This window comes from Cololabis saira, chromosome 13 (genome assembly GCF_033807715.1).
Source record: "Cololabis saira isolate AMF1-May2022 chromosome 13, fColSai1.1, whole genome shotgun sequence".
NCBI lineage: Eukaryota > Metazoa > Chordata > Actinopteri > Beloniformes > Belonidae > Cololabis > Cololabis saira.
The window spans coordinates 35,476,711-35,500,862 of NC_084599.1; the positions used below are offsets into that span (position 1 = coordinate 35,476,711).

At 38.3% G+C, this 24,152-nt stretch overlaps 2 protein-coding genes across 2 annotated transcripts in view; both read right to left on the reverse strand.

Moving 5' to 3' along the window:
- Window positions 1-55: 55 nt before the first annotated feature.
- Window positions 56-14,116, reverse strand: acer1 (alkaline ceramidase 1). The gene is made up of 7 exons (XM_061737258.1): window positions 13,884-14,116; window positions 6,240-6,352; window positions 5,612-5,726; window positions 4,823-4,961; window positions 3,123-3,260; window positions 2,893-3,030; window positions 56-987 (listed from the first exon to the last, which is right to left on the reverse strand). Exons 1-7 carry the CDS (start codon window positions 13,888-13,890, stop codon window positions 810-812), a joined length of 828 nt encoding a protein of 275 aa, XP_061593242.1. The 5' UTR covers window positions 13,891-14,116; the 3' UTR covers window positions 56-809.
- A 3,405-nt stretch (window positions 14,117-17,521) lies between these two features.
- myo1f (myosin IF) overlaps window positions 17,522-24,152 on the reverse strand; it is a 32,999-nt gene continuing 26,368 nt past the window's right edge. Inside the window, exons 24-29 of the mRNA XM_061738778.1 lie at window positions 22,595-22,741; window positions 22,348-22,496; window positions 21,776-21,838; window positions 20,892-21,099; window positions 18,829-18,989; window positions 17,522-17,653 (exon numbers count right to left, since the gene is read on the reverse strand). Of these exons, the coding sequence (XP_061594762.1) occupies window positions 17,577-17,653; window positions 18,829-18,989; window positions 20,892-21,099; window positions 21,776-21,838; window positions 22,348-22,496; window positions 22,595-22,741 (805 nt within the window). The 3' untranslated portion in view covers window positions 17,522-17,576. The remainder of the gene's footprint in view (window positions 17,654-18,828; window positions 18,990-20,891; window positions 21,100-21,775; window positions 21,839-22,347; window positions 22,497-22,594; window positions 22,742-24,152) is intronic.

A 24,152-nucleotide genomic window follows, 5' to 3' on the forward strand; every position in this document is an offset into this window, starting at 1 on the left:
TTTATACATGTTAAAACAAGAAAAAACGTGTTTTTCATAATAGGTCCCCTTTAAACTCTACAACTTAGTGTTTGAGGTTCATGATCTTAAAAGAGATAAAAATGGACTCCACATAAGTCCAAATGGCCATTTGGTTCCTTTTCAAGTTTTTTCTTTAAAATTTAAATATATATTTTTACATCCAATGTATTCTTCCCCTAAAAAGACAATTAAAATAATATTAATTACATACAATGTTTGAAACAAAAGTAAAAAAGAATAAACAACCAAAATCTAAGGATGTCATTTATAAAAATAAGAATAATAATGTAGTAAATAAATAAATGTTGATGATTTCTGAGAGACTCTTTATGTTTTGGATTATATTCATGTAGAAATACTGTATATAAAATTGTAAAAAGTTTTAAAACACACACATACAAAAATGTCTATATGGTTTAACGGAAAAAACATGTTCATATATATTTTAGAGCAATGTGACGAGTTTAACCTCTCATTTTGTCTGAAATTATTTCTTTTTAAAAGCTTTAAATCGTCTCAGAGGTAAATCTTCCACATCAGCTCAGCTGTTTTTTATTAATAGTCATCAATAATTCATCCATAATCGGTGAAGAGTTGCATTTGGGTCTAATTCTTCCAGTAAAGAACCAAATGCAGCTTTAACTTTAGATCTTAAGATTAACCGATCTACCCTTTGAACTTCACGCTCAGATTCTGCCGCTGGCGGTGACACGACTGCCTCGGTGGCTCCGGTAGCTCCCCCAGCAGTAAACTAAAAGAAATGTTCCCCCGGCGTTAAACGTGATGCTTCAGCATCGTTTCTGAGTCTTCGTCGCGTCTCTCAGGACAATGTGAGGTAACCCAACAGCCCATTTATCACAGGGCCAGTAGTGCAGGCCGGGCAGCGTGTATGGGATCTCGGAGTTTGCGTCCAGGTAAGCTATGAGCGTGGTGCCGTAGGCTACAGCCATCACGATCAGGATGTGCCTGCAGGACAGGTAGAAAAAAACAAGGAAGATGTTAAGCAAGAATATCTGACTAATACCCGACTCAAATAAGCACTTACTCCATAAAGAAAAGGAATAATAATCTCCAGGACACCTGGTTAAATATAAAACTTTTCCACCAAACCGGTTCCTGGGCTGGTTCTGGGCCAGTGCTGGTTCTGGTTCACAACTCGTTCAACTTGCGAACCAGCTGAGAACCGGTTTGTGTTTCCACAGCTCGGGTGCTGAGGGGAACCACGTCATTACGTCACTGCAAACGTCAGTTACGTCGCTGCGTTTGCATTGGCATGAAAGTTGAAGCAACAACAACGTATTTACAGTCTCTGTAGATTTGTGTTAAAGCAGCACAATGTAACTTTTCCACCTTAATATCATATTTCCAGAGTCATTGTGATGGTACATCAACTTCCAACAGGTTTAATGACACCTCTGTCATGGTCTGAGGGGTCTGTATCGCCTTCACTGGCCCTATGTAACTTTGAGGTGCATGGTAGGAACCCTTCCACACTACTGGTAAAGCACTACCGCTTTTGTCCAAAGGAGCCGCCAAACTCAACAAAAGCTGAAAGTTACGTTGTGCTGCTTTAAAGGAGCTTGAGGCTCCTTTTAAGAAATGAGACTCTCTAGCGCCACCCTTCACCACGACGGCCGTTGGGGGTACTGCAGCCAACAGTGAAGCCGGCACGGGAGAACGGGGAGAACGCACATGCAGCGTCATGTGACGTCACATCCGCAGCCCAGCGCGGGAAATTCGGGACCGAATTGCAGCACATTTTGCAGCACACAGCCTGTTCAAGGCAAAGGAGAGATACACTAGAGGGCTCATTCTTTTGGGTTTGGAACGCTTCATTTGACATTATTACTAGAAAACTTAAAATGTATACGGATTATTTTCATAAATCCTGCCTCAATCCGGCCTCAAGCTCCTTTAAGGTGCCCATATCGAACTCACCACTGCTCCATGTATCATTCATTAAACTGCTTACCCCTCAGCTCAAGAAGACAATACCACTGGCTCCAACTCATATTCAAATGTATCCACTTTAGTTTTCCATCTTACTTAAAACAATATCTGATTCCATATACATCCTCATATTCTCTTAGAAACACTCAGCAACCCTTCTTTTTCGTTCCTTTAACCTTTAAAGAAATTGGCAGACGTGCTTTTAAGTTTAAAGCCCCATCAGACTGGAACAACTTACCCATTAATATAAGAAAACTTAATTCGTTACATCTCTTTAAAAACTCACTATATTCCAACCTCAATAAACCATGTAGTTGCCTCTAGTGGTATTGCCTTCTCATTTTATTTTTTATTTATTTATTTTATATACAATGTATCTATTTCTTCATATACTGTATCATAATGATGATGATAATGACTATTATTAATATTAATATTGTTGTTCTTGTTGCTATTACTGCATTATATGCATTGTTTACCTGTGTTCTTCAGGTGTGGTAGGTCTTGGAGACTGGTGCGTGGGCGGGTTTGTGTGTGAGAGCCTTATGTATTATGTATGTTGTATGTAACTGTTTTGTATTGTGTTGCAGGTTTTTTGTTGAACGAGATGATTCATCTCAAGGGGCTATCCGTTAATAAATGTACTTTTATTTGCTCTAATAATATTAGTATTAATTCGTCACTTATTTCAAAATGTCGCCGTCTCGCAGTCTTGCTCTTGCCGTTGGTCCTAATAACTCCGCCCCCTCCGCTTACGTAAGTCGGTGCTACCTGGGAACCGTTTTTTCTGGCCCAGAGCCAGTTGTTTGTCAGTGGAAACAAAATGCCGGTTCCAAACCCAGCACTTGCCCAGAACCAGCCCTGGAACCGGTTTGGTGGAAAAGAGGTAATAAAAAGGACACAAGTAGGCTCAGACTTTACCAGATCCCGTGCAAGTAGCAGAAGTTCAGCCGCTGCCAGAAACTGCAGCCGAAACGGTCGCTGATCCAGCAGGAGATGGCGAGCACCCACAGAGCCACCGCCAGCTTGGCGAGACGCAGAGCCTTCTGGTCGGTGCAGCTGGAACCAAGAGGAGTTTCGTGATCACACAGAAATCAGAGCTGCATACTGTACGGATTCAGATCCCAGAAGAAAACAGCCCCCTTTCTCACCATCTAATCTCCAGAAACAGGAAGTAAAGAATATGGAGGCCGAAACAGTTTAATGCGTAGGCGTTGGCCGTGGGCTTGACGAACGATGACACCGTGGTGAAGACAGTCAACGCGAAGACGAGCTTTGAAAACGTGGACCTGTGGTTAGAGGGTCAAATGAAAGGTTTTCAAATCAAAGCTCTTCATTAGAGACTGGAACGCCCACAATGGCCCTTGAAATGACCTGAAACTGAGCAAAGTAACGTTGAATAACAATCTACTCAACATCAGACACTGATTTAGGATTGTGGTTCAACAGAATCATTTACAAATGAATTGGTAGCCCTAAAAATAAGAATAACTGGACCATAGTGACATGCTAAACTGAAGTGTCCTGTAATCTTTATTTAAAGGGAGTTTGTCACACTGAACGTGGACCAGAGAAAAGCAAAGGAGGAAGATATAAACATGTTAAAGATGAAGACTATAACATCATCTCCATGCAGTTTGATGTTCCTGTAACGACAGCTGGAAATGTCATTCAGAAGTTTATAGTCCACAAGAACATTGATCGGGACAGATACATGAATTGCAACTAAAGAGCCCAGAGCAACTTTCAAAGAGATCCAAGGTGAACCTCAAGGTCAAGGCACATCAGTTTCAATAAGAACAAAACATTAATCTATGAGTCCTGATCTAAATCCTACTGAACATCTGTGGAAAGAGTTGAAACATCTGGAGGAGAAATGGGGGTAAGAAATCACTCGATTGTCTCAAATGCTTGTCTAATAAAACATTAAGTTGAGGGTAATTTGTCGAAGTCAGTAATGTTGTTAAACGTTTTAATGATTTTTTGGAACCACAATTTAAATGCAATGTCCACTCTTCACTGGTCAATTCTTAGTAAAGGCTTCTTTATGACTTTTGTTAGTTTCCTGTTATTTCAGTGACTATTGTGGGTTTTCTTGTTTGTCCACGTGTATTTGGCTCAATTTGTTGGGAACGAACAACACTGATGAGGCTCAGGAGCAATTTGATAAATAAAGTATTAAACCATTCAAACAAAAGCTCTGGTGTACGGAGGAGGATTGGGAAAAACCACTGAAGGAAAAAAATGCAATTCTGAGATAAAAGTCAGAATTCTGACTTTTTTTCAGAAACCTAAACTAAAACAAAAAAATTTAGGGATTTTTTTTTGTCATTTCTAAAAAAAAAAGTCAGAATTCTGACTTCATTCTCAGAAAAATGGGCACCTTAGGTTGGAGCACTGAAAAAAAAAAAAAAAAAAAAAAAAAGAATCGGGATAAAAATATTACCCCCCCCTCCCAAACTTGGAAGATTATTCTGGGTTTGTTTTCAGATGCTCATCAAATTTTCATTTCTCTTTCCCATCTCGTGCTTAAATATTTACACGGGTTGGGTGGGGCGCTGTTTTTACAGCTGCTTTCTGTCACATTCAAATGAAAACCTCCGTGTCATATCGTGTCTCTAGAAAAATTACTCCAGTTAAGGTTGTTGGCCTCGCTTCCCAGTCAGCGCAGGTTTCAATGTGTTGTGCGGTGAAAACTAATAAATAATAATAAAAAAAACGATCTAAAAAATAAAAAAAAACTGTTGATCCCTGTAAGAGTCCCCAGAGAATAAAAACAGGCACGAAGAGCATAGGATTACACGTGGATTAATAATTTATTCATGGATTAATTATTACACGGCAAACATACCTCTCTTTTATAAACGAGGGGAAGAGCTTGCGTGGGAACCAAATAGCATATCCTACCGCCAACACCCACAAGATCGACAGCTCATCCAGCATCTGCCCAACAAAGCTCAGTGTCATGTGAAAGTATGCAGAGAAAAGCCCTGCAGAGGAAGGAAAACACAGTTTAGGATTTTCATAGACACTTGAGAACCAAATTAAAATAAAAACAAAAAAACAAAAGGTTCCAGCTGTGCTGCTGGGATCCAATTCTAAGATGGTTTTGATTTGTATAATCTTTCTGCAGCAGTGATGATGATTTATAAAGCAAGGCAACTTTATTTGCATAGCACATTTCAGCAATAATACACTGCAGGGTGCTTTACATACTAAAAGCTGCTTTACATACTATATATAATGCAATATAAGAGGGAAGCGGAAGAATAAACACTTCAGCTCCCCCGGCGTGGCTTGGGTGGCCGATCCAGATCATTTCTGCTGGGATCGGCAGCCAATCAACCCGCAAATTTATAAACCCCTTGACTTGAATAGCTCTTTAATATTGTTGTCAAGATTCGTGCACATAGTCAGACATTTCTGCACATTCAAAACACATTTTGCACGACTAAACAACAATATTCATCAGTTATCATCATTATCTGATTTCTGGGGCTTTAAGAAGAAAAAATGTCCCAAAACCTTTACTTTACACTATATATATATGACATACTAGGAAATTAATGATTTTTTTTGGGTCTGTGTGCAAGGACGGGACAGTAAGACACCAACGGGACGGACAGAGAGACGGACTGACCTACGAAGATCATCATGATCCAGACCATGTGAATGGCCAGGCTCCTCTCTTTGGCATAAGGGTGAAGCAGGTAGAGCATGATGGGTGATATGATGAAGAAAAAAAAGCTGCTAATCTGCAGAGAAAAACATAAATCAATAATTAATTAACCAACTCCCAAATATCTGTCTCAGAAAATTAAAATATTGTGATAAAGTTCTTTATTTTCTGTAATGCAATTAAAAAAACAAAAAGGTCATACATTCTGGATTCATTACAAATCAACTGAAATATTGCAAGCCTTTTATTATTTTACCGTTTAAGATTAAGATTCCCAGAATATTCTAATATTTTGAGATAGGATATTTGAGTTTTCTTAAGCTGTAAGCCATGATCAGCAATATTAAAATAAAAGGCTTACAATATTTCCGTTGATTTGTAATGAATCCAGAATGTATGACATTTTTGTTTTTGTAATTGCATTACAGAAAATCACAATATTCCAATTTTCTGAGACAGTATATATATATATATATATATATATATATATATATATATATATATATATACACTGTAACTATTGCGTGCAGTTGTATGTGGCGGTGCTGAAGTAAAAGTTTGCACCAACCCAAACCGACGGTAAACTCACGGTGTTAAAGTACTCCACCACGTGTTCAGAGTGTTTGTAGTTGTCTTCACACCAGTCAACTTCTGAACTTTCATATGTAAAAATATCTGCCATTTTCTCACTGGAACAGAGGCCTGAAAGATAGGAAGAAGGGAGACAGTGACCATGAGAAGCACGCTTGCAGCCTTTTTATACATACAAATAAAGATGTTGGTGTTATATTCATCCCAGCAGCACATTTGCTTATGAAAATCAGTTTCCTCTGTTTTCACAATGAACACGATCACATATAGATTCGGCACGTCCCCTCTCACCCTTTAAATGACTGAATCTGAAGAAGTCCTACTATTTTCTATTACAGTTTTACTTTTTCACAAATCTTTGGCACAGATTACAAACATAACATGCAAAATCTGAGTAAATCCAGACATATTTAGTCTTTTCAATCCCTGGTGTCATCTGCACCTCATAAAACAACTCAAGAACATTCAGTTCATCCCAACATTTTTACTTTGATCAGATAATAATAAAGTATGTATATCTATCTATCTATCTATCTATCTATCTATCTATCTATCTATCTATCTATCTATCTATCTATCTATCTATCTATCTATCTATCTATCTATCTATCTATCTATCTATCTATCTATCTATCTATCTATCTATCTATCTATCTATCTATCTATCTATCTATAACGATCAACCCATTATAAGAAATGAAACAGGTTTATATAACATTTTTTAATACCTGTCACTTCTTATTTGGCCTAAATAGATGAGACTCTTTTTGGCCTCACAGATTCCTCAAGTGAGTCATGACTGCTATCAGAGAACCTCACCTGTGGAACAGCCAGTACTGGAGTTGAGGGGGGATGAGGGGGGATGGCATCCCCCCTGAAATAAAAATGGTCAAAATCATCCCCCCTGTAAAACTGCCATCCCCCCTTTCCATCCCTTATGTCATTTCATCAATGAATGTGATTTTACTGCTATTTCAACATTTACAGTCATCACCAGAAAAATAACACCAGAAAAATAACTTATTTGACAATTTTCACCTGTTTCAAGTACATTTTCACTTGAAATAAGTAGGAAAATCTGCCAGTGGGACAAGATTTATCTTCTCATTACAAGCAAAAAAACTTGTTCTACTGGCAGATTTTTCTACTTATTTCAAGTGAAAATCAACTTGGAAACAGGTGAAAATTGTTGTTTTTTCCAGTGATGAGTCTTGTTTTAACTGTAATGAGATCTTTTTACTAAAATGAGACATTTTAACTAGAAATAAGACAAATATTCTTGTTAAGATTTTGAGTTTTTGCAGTGATCCAAACAAGTTCAGAAAACTGTTTTTTATTGTTGTGTTTTGATGTATTTGATGTAAGCCCAGTGGATATGTAAAGCTTACAGAAGGCTGCATTTAACTGCTGCTATGTCATTCCTGCAGTATTTCTGCAGGTGTTTTGGTCAGTGCTATTATTTGTAATACATTATATTATTTGTAATCAGCACAAATTATCTGTCCCCATATGATAAAATCCACCCCTGATTTTTTTTTTACAACTCGAGTACTGGGAACAGCTACCAGAGAACCTCAGGGCCGCAGAGGCTGTAGACATTTTTAAAAAGAGGCTCAAGACCTTCCATTTTAGTTTAGCTTATACACTGAAAAAAATAAATCTAAGCGCATGTAAATATAACATATTTAAATCTGTGATATTAAAAATTAAAAATGAAGTTTGTTGCTTTACATGAGTACATCTAGTTTTGAACTTAATCTGCATGTGTTATAAAAACAAGACATTGTGCATTTTTTCCTTAACAAGCAGTATTTATGTAAAATTTACTTTTAACGTTTAGATGAAAAATGCTTTATTTGATTAAATAGAACACCACAAATTAAGGCAACTTTTTCGCATGAGATTTTTATGTAGATCAAGAAAGACTAGTCTTTGTATAAACTACTTCATTTTTAGTACTGCATGTACAAAATGAATTTGCAAGTAAAGTCAACTTAATTTTTTTTCTTATTTTCCTTTTTCTCTTATTTTTTTCCTTTTTTCCCTTTTTTTTCTTCTTTTTTCTTTTTTAAAGTGAACTTAATTTTGATAAATACAGTCAACTTAATTGTGTTAAGTTTACTTTACTTGCAAAATGTATTATTTACATACAAAAAATGAAGTAGTTTATACAAAGACTAGTCTTTCTTGATCTACATAATAATCTCATGCAAAAAGTTGCCTTAATTTTTTTAAGTAGATCAAGCACAATATTTGTATCAGTGTAGCCTAATTTTATTTATTTTATTAGTGTGGTTTAGTTTATTGTTATCTACTTGTTTCTTATTATTTTAAATATCTATTTTCAATTGTTTAATTATGTACCTTTTCTTTTACATTAACTTTTTCTCTAATGTTGTTCTTAGGTTTATTTTAATGTTGTTTTTTTTACGGTTTATTATGTTCACTCCATCCTTGAACTGGTTGAACTGGTCTGTTCAACCGACTCCTATTGTACAACTGTTACAGGTTTTTGGAGTATTGGAAACCAGACGAGCGGCTCTATCGGGAGGAAAACCAACCGACAGACCTGGAACCATCAGACTTCAGAACACCGCAGCATTTTTACGAGTAAAACGTGAGACACCTTCCTCACCCCACTGGCTGCATCGTTTCTAAAAAACCTTATTAATGTTGTAAAGTGGCAGAAATGCTGTATACGTTGAATACAAGTCCCCGATAAAGTGGCTACAACCACTAATTAAGGAAGTACTTCAAAGTAAGTAATACCACAAAGAAGAAGTATAAATCCTGCAGTAAAAATGCAAGTTATGCAGAATGAGCGAGTTTAGAGTAACTTTACAATATTGAGTTCAGGAGACTTAACACGTGATGATTATGTGCAGTGAAACTGCTGGTTAGTAGTGCATACTCTCATTCTGCTTATGTACCCCGTTAGTTTTGCTTTCTGCCTTTATGTTTCACACCTGTACTGAGTTTGTTGGTTTGTGTGTGTCTGTATTCAGTTAGTCATCATTTCCATTGTACCTACACTCCCTGTGTTTTGGTATTCAGGTGCTAGATAGTCTTTGTACCATTGTGTCAAGCCTTCTAGACATTTGCTTCTTGTGTTAAACTGTTTTTTCTGGTCCGAGTATGTTTGTTTTTTTTGCCCCATGATTTGATTCCTGCAAATGTACCTGCAGTCTTTGAATTTCACCACTGTTTTTTTTGTTTTCTTTAGCCCCGGCCCTTTTCCCTTCTCTTTGTCTGACAGGTTTTCATTGTTGATTGATTACCTGCATCGAAAAACCAAGCCTCGTAAAAGAATCCCTCCCTTCTGGACTTTTACCTCAGGGTCTGTGTGTAACTCTGTCCTCGAGTGCTTTCCAGGTTTCCATCCATCCCTCATCTCTCACTGACAAACATTTTTCAAGCTTCGGATGATGGAGCTTCCAACAAACTCAAACTTGATTCTCTCTTTGATAGACATAGATAGATATACGAGACGTAATAGAGATTGCAGGAGCCCCAACTGAGTTTTATAGCTCGCTCTATAAAATAGTATCGTCCCCTCACTCTAAAGAGACACTGAAGAAGCCTCCGGCCTCTTAATCCATCAATTTCCAGAGATGATGTGAGATTAAACATCTGGATTTCTGCATTTTTATGTGGATACTTTCTTGACATTCCTCATTACCTGTCAGCGCAGGATTCTCGTTGACAAGAGTGATAGGTCTACTGTCATGCATAGACTGATGGGATCTTAATGAGTTGAACCTCCTGCCTCTTATTTCTATTGCTTTTACATTTCTTCTCTCCTTTGTCAGATTCCTGCTCACACTGTTACCTTTGTTGTGTTTTGCCCTGTCACCTCCTCCCGATCTGTTGACTTGCCTCGTTGATTAATTACGCGTGTCTGAACCAAGCCTTGGTGACTTAACTTTCCTTGGCCTCAGTCATCTTGCTGTTGCGTAACATGAATGAGAATGAGTGAATGAGATGTGTATTATGAGCCTATATTAGGAACGTGTATGAAGATGAAGTGTGGAGAGGACCAAAATGTGGGGGAATCAAGCAATAGTCATTTAAAGCCCAGGACACGCCAACCCGACTTCCCCCGCTGTTGGTCGACGGCTGTGTCGGCTCGCGTCGCCTGTGTCGGGCTGGGTCGGGCTCAAAAACAAGCACTAGACACACCGCAAATACGACACCCGACGGCGATCTAGCACGTAGGTTCTGCGCATGCGCGAGAGGTAATTTCCCTCCATACCAGCAAGCAGCGGTAGTCTGTATTCAGGGGCTCAAGGAGGAGGACAGCGCTTTTTTTTCTCAAAGCTTTATTGAGAAAACACAAGTGCAATAGAAAACCACCTGCAGCTCTGTGGAGAATTACCGCTGGCTGAAATAAATCATTTAGGAAGATAAATGTTGGTTTAATAGATGAAATCTAACAGTTGTAGCTACGCCTGTTAAGAAATTTGCTCCGAAAATTAGGCTCTGCGTTGGTGTAACGCAGAACCATAAATCAGCCTTTATTCTAGCGCGGTTTGAAAAAGACAAGCGAGTGATTATGTACATTCACTGAGTGAATATTATGAAAGTAAAATATATATTTCTCGTTAGAAATGTAATCAAAACACATTTTTATGCAGAAACTAACTCAAAATATTGATTTTATTCATAAGAAATGTCCGTCATGTTTTTTTTTTTTGATTCAGTCCGCAAATGACGACGAAAAGCATTCTGGGAAATTCTGGGAACAGCCAATCACAGAGTGAGCTGTTGACCGACGTCCCGACGCCGATTCAACATGTCGAATCGGCTGAAAAGCTCCCGACGGAAGGCCGACCTGTGGCGACGTGCGGGACACACCGGGAAACTAGCCCGACAGACGCGCACCAACGCTCATTGACGGCACGATGGCCGAAAATCGGCTTGGTGTGTCAGGAGAGAGAAGGACTGACGGGGAAAAGTGAAAAGACAAGACGACGTTCAGTTAAATTGTAGATGTTTTAGAAGATTGTAAATATAACTGGACAGAGGAACCGTGATGTCAATCGTAGGTTTTCTGATAAGTGAAGCCACTTTTACCTCCAACTGCACAGCACCACGATGGAAAGAGACAGGGCACATAGTAGACTTGTAGTTCTCAAGACCACTTTTTTGTGGTCTTGGTCTTGTCTCGGTCTCAACAGTCTTTGGTCTTGGTCTTGTCTCGGTCTCCCTGTCACGGTTTTTTAGGTTCCTGTTCTTTTTTGAAACCCGTGTCTTTGTGTTTCAGTTTTGTCTTGACGTCCCTTGTTCCCATCTGCTCTGATCGTCTGCTCCTGTGTCTCGTTAACCCCTCTGTATATCTGGTCTGGTCTTTCCCTTGCTCCCTGCTGGTCTGTACTGTTTTGTTCCTCCATGTTTCAGGTATGTTTTTGGGGGATTTTTTAATGTTCATGTTCTGTTTTTTTTGCAATCCTGCTAAGCAGCGCTTTTCTTTGATTTAAGTACAATAAATCACTATTTTTGGAACTCCTGCCTCTTGGTCTCCTGCATCTGGGTCGTACTCCACCATTTCCTGACACTCCCCAGGTCTCAGACGCATGTGTGTCTGTATATAATTACAGTTTTGTGTTTATAGCCTTGTTTGAATAAATATATGGCATCATTGGCCTGTGAATATTTGCAAATCGTTGTGATTGATTAAGCATCAGGTCCATTTCAGTGATGCTGATATACAGTGTAATCTGATTACTATAATGCTAGTTCAAGTGGATAGTTGGGTGTATCTTTAATATTTAAAATGCACGTTTCATCTCCAAATTAAGTACAATTTCAATCAGTAACATTTACTATTCATTACTTTTCTGAGGTGGAGGTGGAGGCTGGTTATTTTGCTAGATGACTAGTTAGTAGTCTAGTCTTGGTCTTGACACTCTCTGGTCTTGGTAGTGCCTTGGTCTCGGTTTAGGCGGTCTTGACTTCAAGTCCTGGGAAGGCAACTGGATCATGTTCACCTCAAGTTAACTCCACACCGATGGAGCTGTTTCAGATGTTTCGGTTGCAAAATCAGAAGTCGCCACTGGCTAAGCCGACTATCATGCATAATTCTGCACCTCATGTTACAAATGCATGTATTGCTATATAAAAAAAAAATCGCCTGCAAGGCATAAAAAAAGAACTTCCCTTGCAGTTGTCATGGATGTGAAATAGCTACTGTGACCAGACACTCTGTTTTAAACCCGGCTGTAAAACATGGGAGTCTCTGGAGATTGACTCACTTTCAGCGCCTTCAGTGGTCAGTTGAGGAACTACAATTTTTGTTCCTTCCAGGTCGGCTTCCACCTGGAAGTCAGATGGTTGCCCCGTGGAAGTACACAAGCACCCTGCTCTTCCACTAACATAAAAAAGTGCATCTTCCTGTCCTCCAAAGTACATTCCTGTGAGCTGTACTCGCTGTGTATGATCTGCCAAGTACATAAGTCCAAACTTGGCATATATTTGGTATTGAGAAACAGCTAATATGTACTCACAGAGGCTGACAAAACACATGTTTGAACAATCATGAGCGATAACACACACACACACAAATATGACCCAGACTTTCAAAATTAAAGCAAGAATTAAAGAAACCAGAAGCAAAAGAAAAGACAAAGGAAAACCATAAAAATGTGACAAAAGATATTAAGTGTGCAACACAGTAGAAAATACCAAAGTAAAGTAAATGACTTAAACAGTTATTTCAGCTGCTGTCTTGAGAAACATCACTCCATTACAACACTAAAGAGTTGATTTAAGTGTTATTAAATTGTTTTTATGGTTATCATATTGGCCAAACGCTGTATTGATCAACAGGATTGAGTCAGGTGCAACAACAGGACCATTCTGGGGACTTCTGCTCAGACATCTGACAGTTTTACATCTCCTCTAATTGAAATCTACGACGGAGTATTAGGGCCAAACTAAGAAAAAAAAAATTAAATTTGAAATTACGAGAATAAAGTCATAATATAATGAGAATAAAGTCGTAAAATTACGAGAATAAAGTCATAATGTTGCGAGAATAAAGTTGTAATAGCCTATTATGAGAATAAACTCGTAATATTATGAGAATAAAGTCGTAATATTACGAGAATAAAGTCGTAATATTATGAGAATAAAGTCGCAATTTATGGAGAAAAAAGTCGTAATATTATGAGAATAAAGTTGTAATATTATTAGAATATAATTTATGAGAACTTTAACAGGAAGAGCAACTTCTCTCTGTGTTAAAATGAGGAATATTGAGCATCTTTTGAAGTTATATTTATAATTTATTTAGTATTACGACTTTATTCTCGTAATATTACGACTTTATTCTCGTAATATTACAACTTTATTCTCAAAATATTACGACTTTATTCTCGTAATATTACAACTTTATTCTCAAAATATTACGACTTTATTCTCGTAATATTAAGACTTTATTCTCGTAATTTTACGACTTTATTCTCATATTATTATGACTTTATTCTCGTAATGTTACGACTTTATTCTCATATTATTATGACTTTATTCTCGTAATTTCCATTTTTTTGTCTTAGTTTGGCCCTAATACTCCGTCGTAGAAATCAGATCAACTCGAGCTGTAATGAATGAATAACGCTGAGGACTGAGATGGGAAACATCTTACCTCCCATGGTGCCGCCTGCGCTCGAGTGTTGGTGTTTCTGCTGCAGGTGGAGCGACAGGTGGATTTAACGGGGAGGAGACTGTGACGTGTCTGATAATCACGCAGCTCCACATCTTTGGATCAATATGTAATCAGAGGAAAACTCTCTGGAATCGCCTCGTTCAATGAACATTACAGGTGTGCCAATCGTGCGTAAACTGAAACAAGGTAAAAGGATCCACTCAAAGTAAATCATATAAACTGAACTCACATTAATGATTATTGGTGCAACTTGCTTTAGATTTAAAATGAAAGAAATTATAGACTCGATACATTTGGATCAGAATATAAAATAATGAAATTAGTGCTGCTCTAGCTGCCTCTGTAACTCCAGGTGTCACCAGGAAAGACGCTCAACCGGTCCACCTGCCCCGCATCACCAGGGCGTTTCAAAATAAGAGCATGAACTCAGCGTGGGCGGCTGAACTCGCATGCTTGAGGAATTTCTGTCTCGTTTACTCAGAAGTTAGACGTAAAACACGTCTAACAACTAAAACTCGAGTTGGAAGAATATGTTTTTCCTTTTTCTTTTCTTCTGTCTCTCTCTTATTTTTATCCCCTCTACTAACCAGCTGGCATGCTTTTTAATCTGGATTAAAAGTGGGTTACTCGCAGTAGACTACTCGAGTTGTAAAAAAAAATCAGGGGGGATGGTGGATTTTATCATATGGGGACAGATCATTTGTGCTGATTACAAATAATATAATATATTACAAATAATAGCACTGACCAAAAGACCTGCAGAAATACTGCAGGAATGACATAGCAGCAGTTAAATGCAGCCTTCTGTAAACTTTAAATATCCTCTGGGTTTACATCAAATACTCAAAACACAACAATTAAAAAACAGTTTTCTGAATTTATCAATATGCCTCTGTCCTTCACAGGATAAGTAAAATGGATCACTGCAAAAACTCAAAATCTTAACAAGAATATTTGTGTTATTTCTAGTTAAAATGTCTCATTTTAGTAAAAAAAATAATCTCATTACACTTAAAACAAGACTCATCACTGGAAAAAACAACAATTTTCACCTGTTTCAAGTAGATTTTCACTTGAAATAAGTAGAAAAATCTGCCAGTTGAACAAGATTATTTTGCTTGTAATAAAAAGATAAATCTTGTCCCACTGGCAGATTTTCCTACTTATTTCAAGTGAAAATGTACTTGAAACAGGTGAAAATTGTCAAATAAGTTATTTTTCTGGTGTTATTTTTCTGGTAATGACTTTAAATGTTGAAATAGCAGTAAAACCACATTCATTGATGAAATGACATAATGGATGGAAAGGGGGGATGGCAGTTTTACAGGGGGGATGATTTTGACCGTTTTTATTTCAGGGGGGGGTGCCATCTCCCCTCATCCCCCCTCAACTCCAGTACTGGTTACTCGAGTGTAGAGTGCGTTTGAAATACTGTTCCCTATGATTTTAGTATCAAAGGTCCCAAATTGGAAGCATCTGCAGGGAAAATACACTCACACTGATAAATATAAATCTAAGCGCATGTAAATATAACATATTTAAATCTGTGATATTAACAATTATAAATGAAGTTTGTTGCTTTACATGAATACCTCTAGTTTTGAACTTAATCTGCATTTGTTCCAAAAAACAAGACATTGTGCATTTTTTCTTTAACAAGCAGCATTTATGTAATCCCAGGCAATCTTTTCATTTACACACAAACAACAACGTTTAGATGACATGCATTATTTGTTTTATGTAGAACACAACAGTAAAAAATATCTTGCTTGATCTACTTTAAAAAAATTAAGGTGACTTTTGATGAGATTTTTACAGTATGTAGATCAAGAAAGACTAGTCTTTGTATAAACTACTTAATTTTTAGTATGTACAAAATTCATTTGCAAGTAAAGTCAACTTAATTTTTGCAAGTAATGTCAACTTAATTTTTTTCTCTTTTTTCCTTTTTCTTCTCTTTTTTTTCTTTTTAAAGTCAACTTAATTTTGATAAAGTAAACTTAACACAATTAAATTCACTGTACTTGCAAAATGTATTACTTACATACATATATACAAAGACTAGTCTTTCTTGATCTACATAATAATCTCATGCAAAAAGTTGACTTCTTTTTTTTTTAAAGTAGATCAAGCACAATATTTGTATCAGTGCAGTAGCCACCTTATTAGGTATTAGTACCAGATAAAGTGGCTGGTGAGTGTATAAAAGTCATAATTGCACTAAAGGTTAATTTACCAGTTGCAATCCAACCTAAACTCAGGTAGACCCCACTCTGATTCCATGTATGCAAACACAGGGAGGGCTACCATGGAACCTGGAGACTGATCTATGTGGGACCCATATCTGCAACCTACTTAAGACTCATATATGAATGACAGCTGGATAAAGACTAAAAATAATAAGACATCCAAAAGTAAGTATATCTTTTAATGGTGTCCATGAAAACCAGCAAAATACTAATACTTTACACAATTAGACCCCGGATGAAGAAGTGAGCGGAGTTTATGTTCATCTAGACCCAGCAAGTCTTATACAGGTACCCCCTGACCCAAAGTACGTATAGATCACGGATTGATACATTGACAAAATACTGTAATAACTGATTAATGGATGTGGGATTCATTTAAAAACATTGCAGCAAGTAAATGGGCATTTTAGCTTCTATTTAATTAAGTGCGTTTTAAAGAAATGTATGCCATCATGAAATAAAACATGAAAAAATGTTATTTTTATATTTAACTTTAATACATTTTAAAATATGAAGAAATATATTGTGAACACCCTTTATTTCTGTCATATTCATACACAAAGTCATTGATTCATTGGCTCTTGGAGAATCTCACTATTTTACAAAAGTTAGCTACAAAAAAAGCAACAATAGGAAAAGTAAAGACAGTAAGATTATTCAATCACCTCTTTCTGCCTAGTTTCTGAAAAACATCACTTATTGATGACACAATATGAACCAGTGCAAAGTATGAGGTAAAAAACTGAGGTGCAAGTTTGAAAAACAAAATACCATTAATAATAATAATAATGATATACATAAAAAAAGGATTTAAATCACAACATTGCTACTCTAAAAAGGCTTTCATTTTATTTGTTACATATGTAAAACAATCGCAATATTCAGTTAATCTTATTACCGTACATGATTTTGCGCTGTTGATTTAATCAAGAACACTGAGCAGCAGTTGATTGATCGTTGATTTTGACAAAAGCTGGATGCAAACAGAATCAGGAAGCGATGTAGCCGTTTCAGGCCACTTTTCCGTTGTCACGGCAACCTCGAGTCACTTGTCTCTGAAGAAACGACTCCAAAAGATGCCGTGCGGCTGCGGAAGAAGTCAAAGGTCTTGTTGCCAGGTTATTTCTGCAGGATCGTTTGACACTACAACAGAGATGAAACCCGAGCAGCTCCGTCTGGTCCTGTTTTAATAATCCCAGTCATGACTTTAGTGACAGCTTTGCTCTCGCCACGCGTTACCCTGGCAGGCAGCAGGTTAGGTGGGGCTCAAATGTCAACAAGCTCCACCTTTTTCTAGAGAGGCGCTTTGTTTTTTTTTTTAGCAAACAGAATATGCGATGTAAAAAAGAAAAACACATATCCCCCCGCCCCCCCTCCCTAGAAAAAAACAAAACAAAACAACGTGCAGGTCCATGACAACAAGTCAAATCTTTTCCACGTAGTTACCAGGGAACAGACCTTCCCTTCCCTGGATCCTGCCGGTCCACCAGCCGGACGGATCTGCAGAGAAACATGCAGAGATGTGCTCGGTCAGTTTGGGAAAGCAGAAAGTCACGGCATTCACCTTGACCTTCCAACATCAACAAGTGTGGTAAAGGTCACGACCTGATTGGACTAATTAGTGACATTAATTGTTTCTAACTGTATCTCCTGTAAGGTGACCTTGGGTGACCTGAAAGGCGCCTCTAAATAAAATTAATTATTAGGGCCCGAGCACTGACAGTGCAAAGGCCCAATTGTATCTGTAGGATTTTTTTTTTTTTTTTCCTTCTTCCGACAAAATGAGGGCCTTTTTGCCCCCCTAAACGTGCCCCAAAAGTCACCAAATTTTGCACGCAAGCCAGGCCTGGTGAAAAATTTGATATTTCATGGTTTGCATTAATGGCCGTGGCCTAATGGCTCAACAGCGCCCCCTAGAAAACTTCATGCCTCAAGCCCCACAATACACGTACATGCACGAAAATCTGTGCACACCTGTATCATGTCGCCACTTAAAGAAAAGTCTCTTGGCGCCATGGCCCAAACCGAACAGGAAGTCGGCCATTTTGAATTAATCATGTCATTTTGGTGCAATTTATGCCATTTCTTCGGCTGTTAATGCGGCCCGAACCGTAACGTAAACCCAGGTGTTATACATCAAAATGTGCGTCTCGATGCTGCGACGATGGGCATTACTTTTCTCAGTCAAAAGCGTTAACGTGGCGCCGATAGACGCCAAAAAGCGCGCCCACCCTTCATCTGATTGGTCCATATTTGATGGTTCCTACCTTCTGCCATAACTTTTGAATGGTTTGACATAAAGAGTCGTGAGTGGTGTCATCGGACTCGGTTTTGAGTCCTTGAACATAATTGGTGCAAATTAGCCCCGCCCCTTCATCTGATTGGTTGATATCTGATAGTTCCTACTTTTCTGCCATAACTTTTGAATGGTTTGATATAGAGAGTCGTGGGTGGTGTCATCCGCTAAATGTCCAGGCCTGAAGAATCTACATGCAAGTCATACAAGCTTCCACTGCAGCCTGAACATGCACAAGGGTGCGGAGACCCGTTCATCGCTGCTTGCAGCTTTAATTATTATTATTACTTATTTGTTTGGAAGTGGACTGAAGGCCACCTCTGCTCCCTCGCTGTCTGTATTTCTTCAGTTCAATTCAATTCAGTGTAAGTTAACATACCTTCTTTGACAAGGTCAAATACATCATCGACCTCGAAGCTGATCTCGTCCGTGTCCTGGCCGACGTACTGGTACAACGCCCGGCACCGGGGACCCTGAGGCGGTGGCTGAGGTTTAGGAGCGGGAGGAGGTTTACGGCTGATGCTCCTCTTCCTCTGCTGCCTGCGACAGAGGGACGGACGGAAAAAGGATGAAACAAGCGGCTGAATGCCAGAGCTGGAGGTTTGTTTGTTTTACTTCCTATCTGTGTTTAAAAAAAAAAGATAACGTATAAGTGTCAGCTTCAGCTTTGGGTTGGATGATTTTCAACTTCTATTTGCATTAATACACGTATATTAACAAATACTACTTGAATCTCAAGCTCTGACAGCAACTTCACTCCACTACACTTCGTGGTCCAAGAATGATAAACTAAGCTCCATCTTCAAAAATGAAAAAAACTAAATAAAAGATCAAATATCCTGACTATTTAACGCTTTTGATTTGTGGAATTTTAGGTAACAGTTCGATCATTTGGGTCCTTGAACGCATCACGATAAGACCATATGTTTGTTATCTGACCGCTGAGACAGCTGAATGTAGTTAAAATGTTTCGTGCGCGTGTGTGATCACCCCTGCAGCTGAGCAGTCTTTGACTGGAAAAATTAACAATTATAGTTTGGACTACACCTCTTTGGTAAACCCTTTTCACATTCTCCAGTAGTATTTATTCCTCCAGTTTTCCTCAGTTCCTCACTAGATCATCCTTCTCAGTCCCGCCTGATTTATTTTCTGGAGCGTTATTTGTCTTGCCTCTCTGCGTGTTTGTGTTGTGTCGTATTTACGGCCTTTCGTGAACCGTAAAATGACTAAGTCTAAAATTTTTCCTCCCCGTTCCCAGAATCCTGGGATGGGTAAAACAACCACAGAACTCTTTCCTATGAACTCACAGCGCGGACAGCAGATCGTGCAGAGATGGGGTGTAGGAAAACGGTGTATTAAATTAGAACAGATGACTCTGGCTTTCCTCCGCACATATCTGAAATCAAAACTGCAAACTTTACATGCAAAGGGATGTTTATGGGCACTTCTCACAGGAAATGACCTGTTGTGCGGAGATGAGGAAGTAAGACTTCAGAAATACATACATACAGCGCTCTTAAGGTGAGGCGTTAACCCGACATTAACTCTTGAACGTGACCAGTAGTTGTAAAAAAAAATCAGGGGGGATGGTGGATTTTATCATATGGGGACAGATAATTTGTGCTAATTACAAATAATATAATATATTACAAATAATAGCACTGACCAAAACAGCTGCAGAAATACTGCAGGAATGACATAGCAGCAGTTAAATGCAGCTTTCTGTAAGCTTTAAATATCCACTGGGCTTACATCAAATACATCAAAACACAAGAATAAAAACAGTTTTCTGAACTTATCAATATGACTCTGTCCTTCACAGGATAAGTAAAATGGATCACTGCAAAAACTCAAAATAAGAATATTTGTCCTATTTCTAGTCAAAATGTCTAATTTTAACTAGAAATAGTAGATTTTCACTTGAAATAAGTAGAAAAATCTGCCAGCGGAACAAGATTTTTTTGCTTGTAATGTGAAGATAAATCTTGTCTCACTGGCAGATTCTCCTACTTATTTAAAGTGAAAATTTACTTGAAACAGGTGAAAATTGTCAAATAAGTTATTTTTCTGGTGTTATTTTTCTGGTGATGATTCTAAATGTTGACATAGCAGTAAAACCACATTAATTGATGAAATTACATAATGGATGGAAAGGAGGGATGGCAGTTTTACAGGGGGGATGATTTTGACTGTTTTTATTTCATCCCCCCTCAACTCCAGTACTGAATGTGACCCAATACTCAGGATGAACCGCATCTCTCCAGGAGGTGGCATCAGCTCCTCGGCTAAGTATGACCAGATTCTGGTTCACCTCCACATTTATTTTGGGCTCAGCGAGGCATTAAGCCCCACCTTGACAAGCCCAGACGGCTCGTGAAACCCTCATGCAGAGGCTTTGGTGAGTAATGCGGGCCACGAATGCTCTTGGATGATCCGTCTTACCCGGACATGCCTTGGTCAGGCACATTAAGGAAGTCCCGGTTGCCCTGGTTATACTGGTTGCTGGCTGGCGTACGCAAAGTCTTCTGGGGACCCAGTTTGGGTGGAGCCGTGCTGGGCGGCCTGCCCTGTTTGTGTGGGGAGGAATACGTGATGTCTGACTGCTGGCTGGGAGGGGCTCGGGAAAACTTGGCTGCTCCGTTCTGGTGCGCTGAAGGGGGAGAAGTCAGATTTTTATTACTGTCGCCTGACTGTAAATGCAGCACTTTATTACGTCTTAGCTGTTTATTGGCTGGGAATTTGAAATAATGTGAAACGTGTAAAGCTGCTATTTTACATTTACAATCCTCAAAGTACTGTAAGCACTTACTGCCATTGATGCAGGCACCCAAGATAAGAATTAAAGGGTATACATGAAAAAAATATTTGTGTATTTGATTGAAAACCAACTCAGAAAGTCTGTGATAATACAACACAATTAGCGAGTAGCCTTTTATCTCAACCCAACTTTATACCGTCCTGCATTTGCTGTAACTCTCATGTACGTAATACGGAGCTGAAGGACTAATTACAACCTAGAAACACTGGAGGGACAGAAATAGAGAAAATAAAAGGAGCTGCTATGAAGACAGCTGTGATGCTTGAAAGGGGGTTGATGTGGTTTAAGTCTGTGGTGTTTAGGCCAAAACACGCCACAAAAACGTCATTAAGACTTCAGAAAATAGTGTCCACTTTTTGAGGAAAGGTCACAATATTGATATTATTTCTGGCAATATATATATATATATATATATATATATATATATATATATATATATATATATATATATATATATATATATACTGTTTATATATAAAATAAGAGTTGAGGTTAAGTAATAACTTACCTCTGTTGGGTACGTGATTTCTCCCTCCACCACGATATTCTGGAGCAGATTTCCTGGTTGGCTCTGATGAAATAAAAGTAAATTTACAATATTTGGAGAATTATTTTTCTATCTTTGTCATCAAAGGTACAGAATCAGCTGTGAAGTTTAGCTTTGCTCCTTGTTATGTTCAGATAATATTTCGTTTATTTAGTTTATTTCGGTCATGACATCACAAAAAAAAAGAATAAAAATGAAAAACAAGAAAACGAATACACTGTTCAAAGAAAACATTACAAAAAATTTCCAATATACAAATACCATCTAGACTGAAAAAGGTGTAGGCTGAAGCAAAGGTTATTATTTGCCTACCCTCAAAAAGATTCATTAAAGTAATGAAAGCAAGAAGTAAGAGAAAAACTGACAGTAAAACAAATTGCCTCCATGGGGATAACAAAAATTCCTCAAGAAATAAAAAAAATAAAAAATAAAGGTGCAGTCTACATGTTACATTCATCCTTAAAAAATCAAATCAAATCACTAGTTAAATAAATACCCAACTCAATATAGCATGTTTAATCCTTTTATCTTACTGGAGGACTTGGGTAGGCCGTCTCCGATGGCGACAGTGAGGGTTTTCCCTGCAGGTTTGACCTGGGCCAGGTCGCCGTCGCCCCTCTGGAAGGCCACCACTCTGGAGCTGCCCCCCCCCCAGCCCTCCTTCTTCACTTTAAACTCCAGTCTGAGAGAGAGGAGGGTTTGTTAGTGACCTGCATGTGTGTGTGCGTGTGTGTGTGTGTTTGTGAGTCCTCGTGTCAATAAAAGCATCTGTTTTTCTACCTGTCAGAGAAGGAGATTGTCAGTTTCCTCTTGGTCACTTCCTCGTAGCGTTTCGACAGCAAACTGAGGAACTCTGTCTTAAAGTTGGACTCCAGCAGACTGTCGTACGCGGCCTCGTGCAAGATGAAGAAATCGTCCTGTCTCGTACTGGGGGGGAAAAAACAAACCCTTAAAGCTTCTGGACTGAGTTTTGAAAGAGAAGGAAACAGAAAGTCTAAATAAAGCTCTGAAAGAAGCTCGAGTTTCAGTTTTAAAAAGAAGTCCCGAAAGACCTTGCACAAAGCTTTTGAAGAAACTCCTAAATGTGCTGCATTTACAGACATTATTTATTATTATTATTTCGTTTATTTCGGCATGTTTATATAGACACATTTCATCTCCAGAACATTATACATTGCATACTCAGCACATGACGAAAAGGGTACGGGAGAAGCTGACGCTTATCAAAGTCCCGCCCCGTTCTATGTAAGATTCATGATCACATCAACAACAGAATTCAGTAAGATACATAGTTTACCACATAGCAATTTGTCTAATTTCATCCTTCACAGTCCAGATAGCATGTATGTTTGTACACGTGTCCAGTCCACTCATCCTGATCACCGTTCCTGTGATTTACTACTGTGTCCACTGTTCAGTTATTTTTATGTCCAAGCCTCTTTTTGCATGCAATCCACTTTGCAATGGCACTTTGTGCACATATACAGCAACTCAAACGTACAGCCAGTACTCAAAACAACACCCTCTGAGATACAATGCATCAATATTCTACTACCGATGAAAGAAATCAATCGTTCTGACCGCTCAAACGTAAAATAATTGCCAATGATAACGTGCATGATCGATTGAAAGCTCATCCCAAAATGCTACACAGTTGGTTCGAGAGTGAAAACAGAGAGTGCGAGTATCTGGTGAAGTTTAAACTTTCACTTTAAATGTGGATTTGAAACATCAGCTGCCGCCATGGAGAAAGAAAACAAATTCAAGTTCACTAAAGACGGCACACAAGAACTTCTGCAATTTGAGGCGCTTTGTGTCCTCTCTCAACTAGCTCACTGGATTTAATTTCACTTGTTGTTGTTGAATGCAGTTAGTTTTAATTAGTTTACGCGCTGTTATATAATTTAGAGACGTTTTTCTAAACCTCAGTGTTTGATCTCTTCAAAGTGTCTTTGGGATAACTGGCATCAAGTTAAAAAACGCATAATAAACACCATCAGAGGCCAAATCAGTTGTGAAATCTTCATAAATCTGAGAGAACATTTGCACGTAAATCACTTCTATACTACAAATATAATCCAGATTCACATACAGTCATAAAAACGTGCGTGTGATCAGGAGTGCAGATCACTTCGGGCTGCTGCTTATTAATTTGCATAAACCCTACCCACCACCATATAAGGAAGTGTAAAGGTTTATCCTCATCATGCAGGTCTACCAGAAGATGTGGTGCATGTAAAAATAAAAATAAAAAAAGAGAGCGAGCAAGATACAGGGGCCGGATTCACAAAACATTCTTAAGAAAAAAAATCTTCTTTAGTGTCATTTTTTCTTAAGT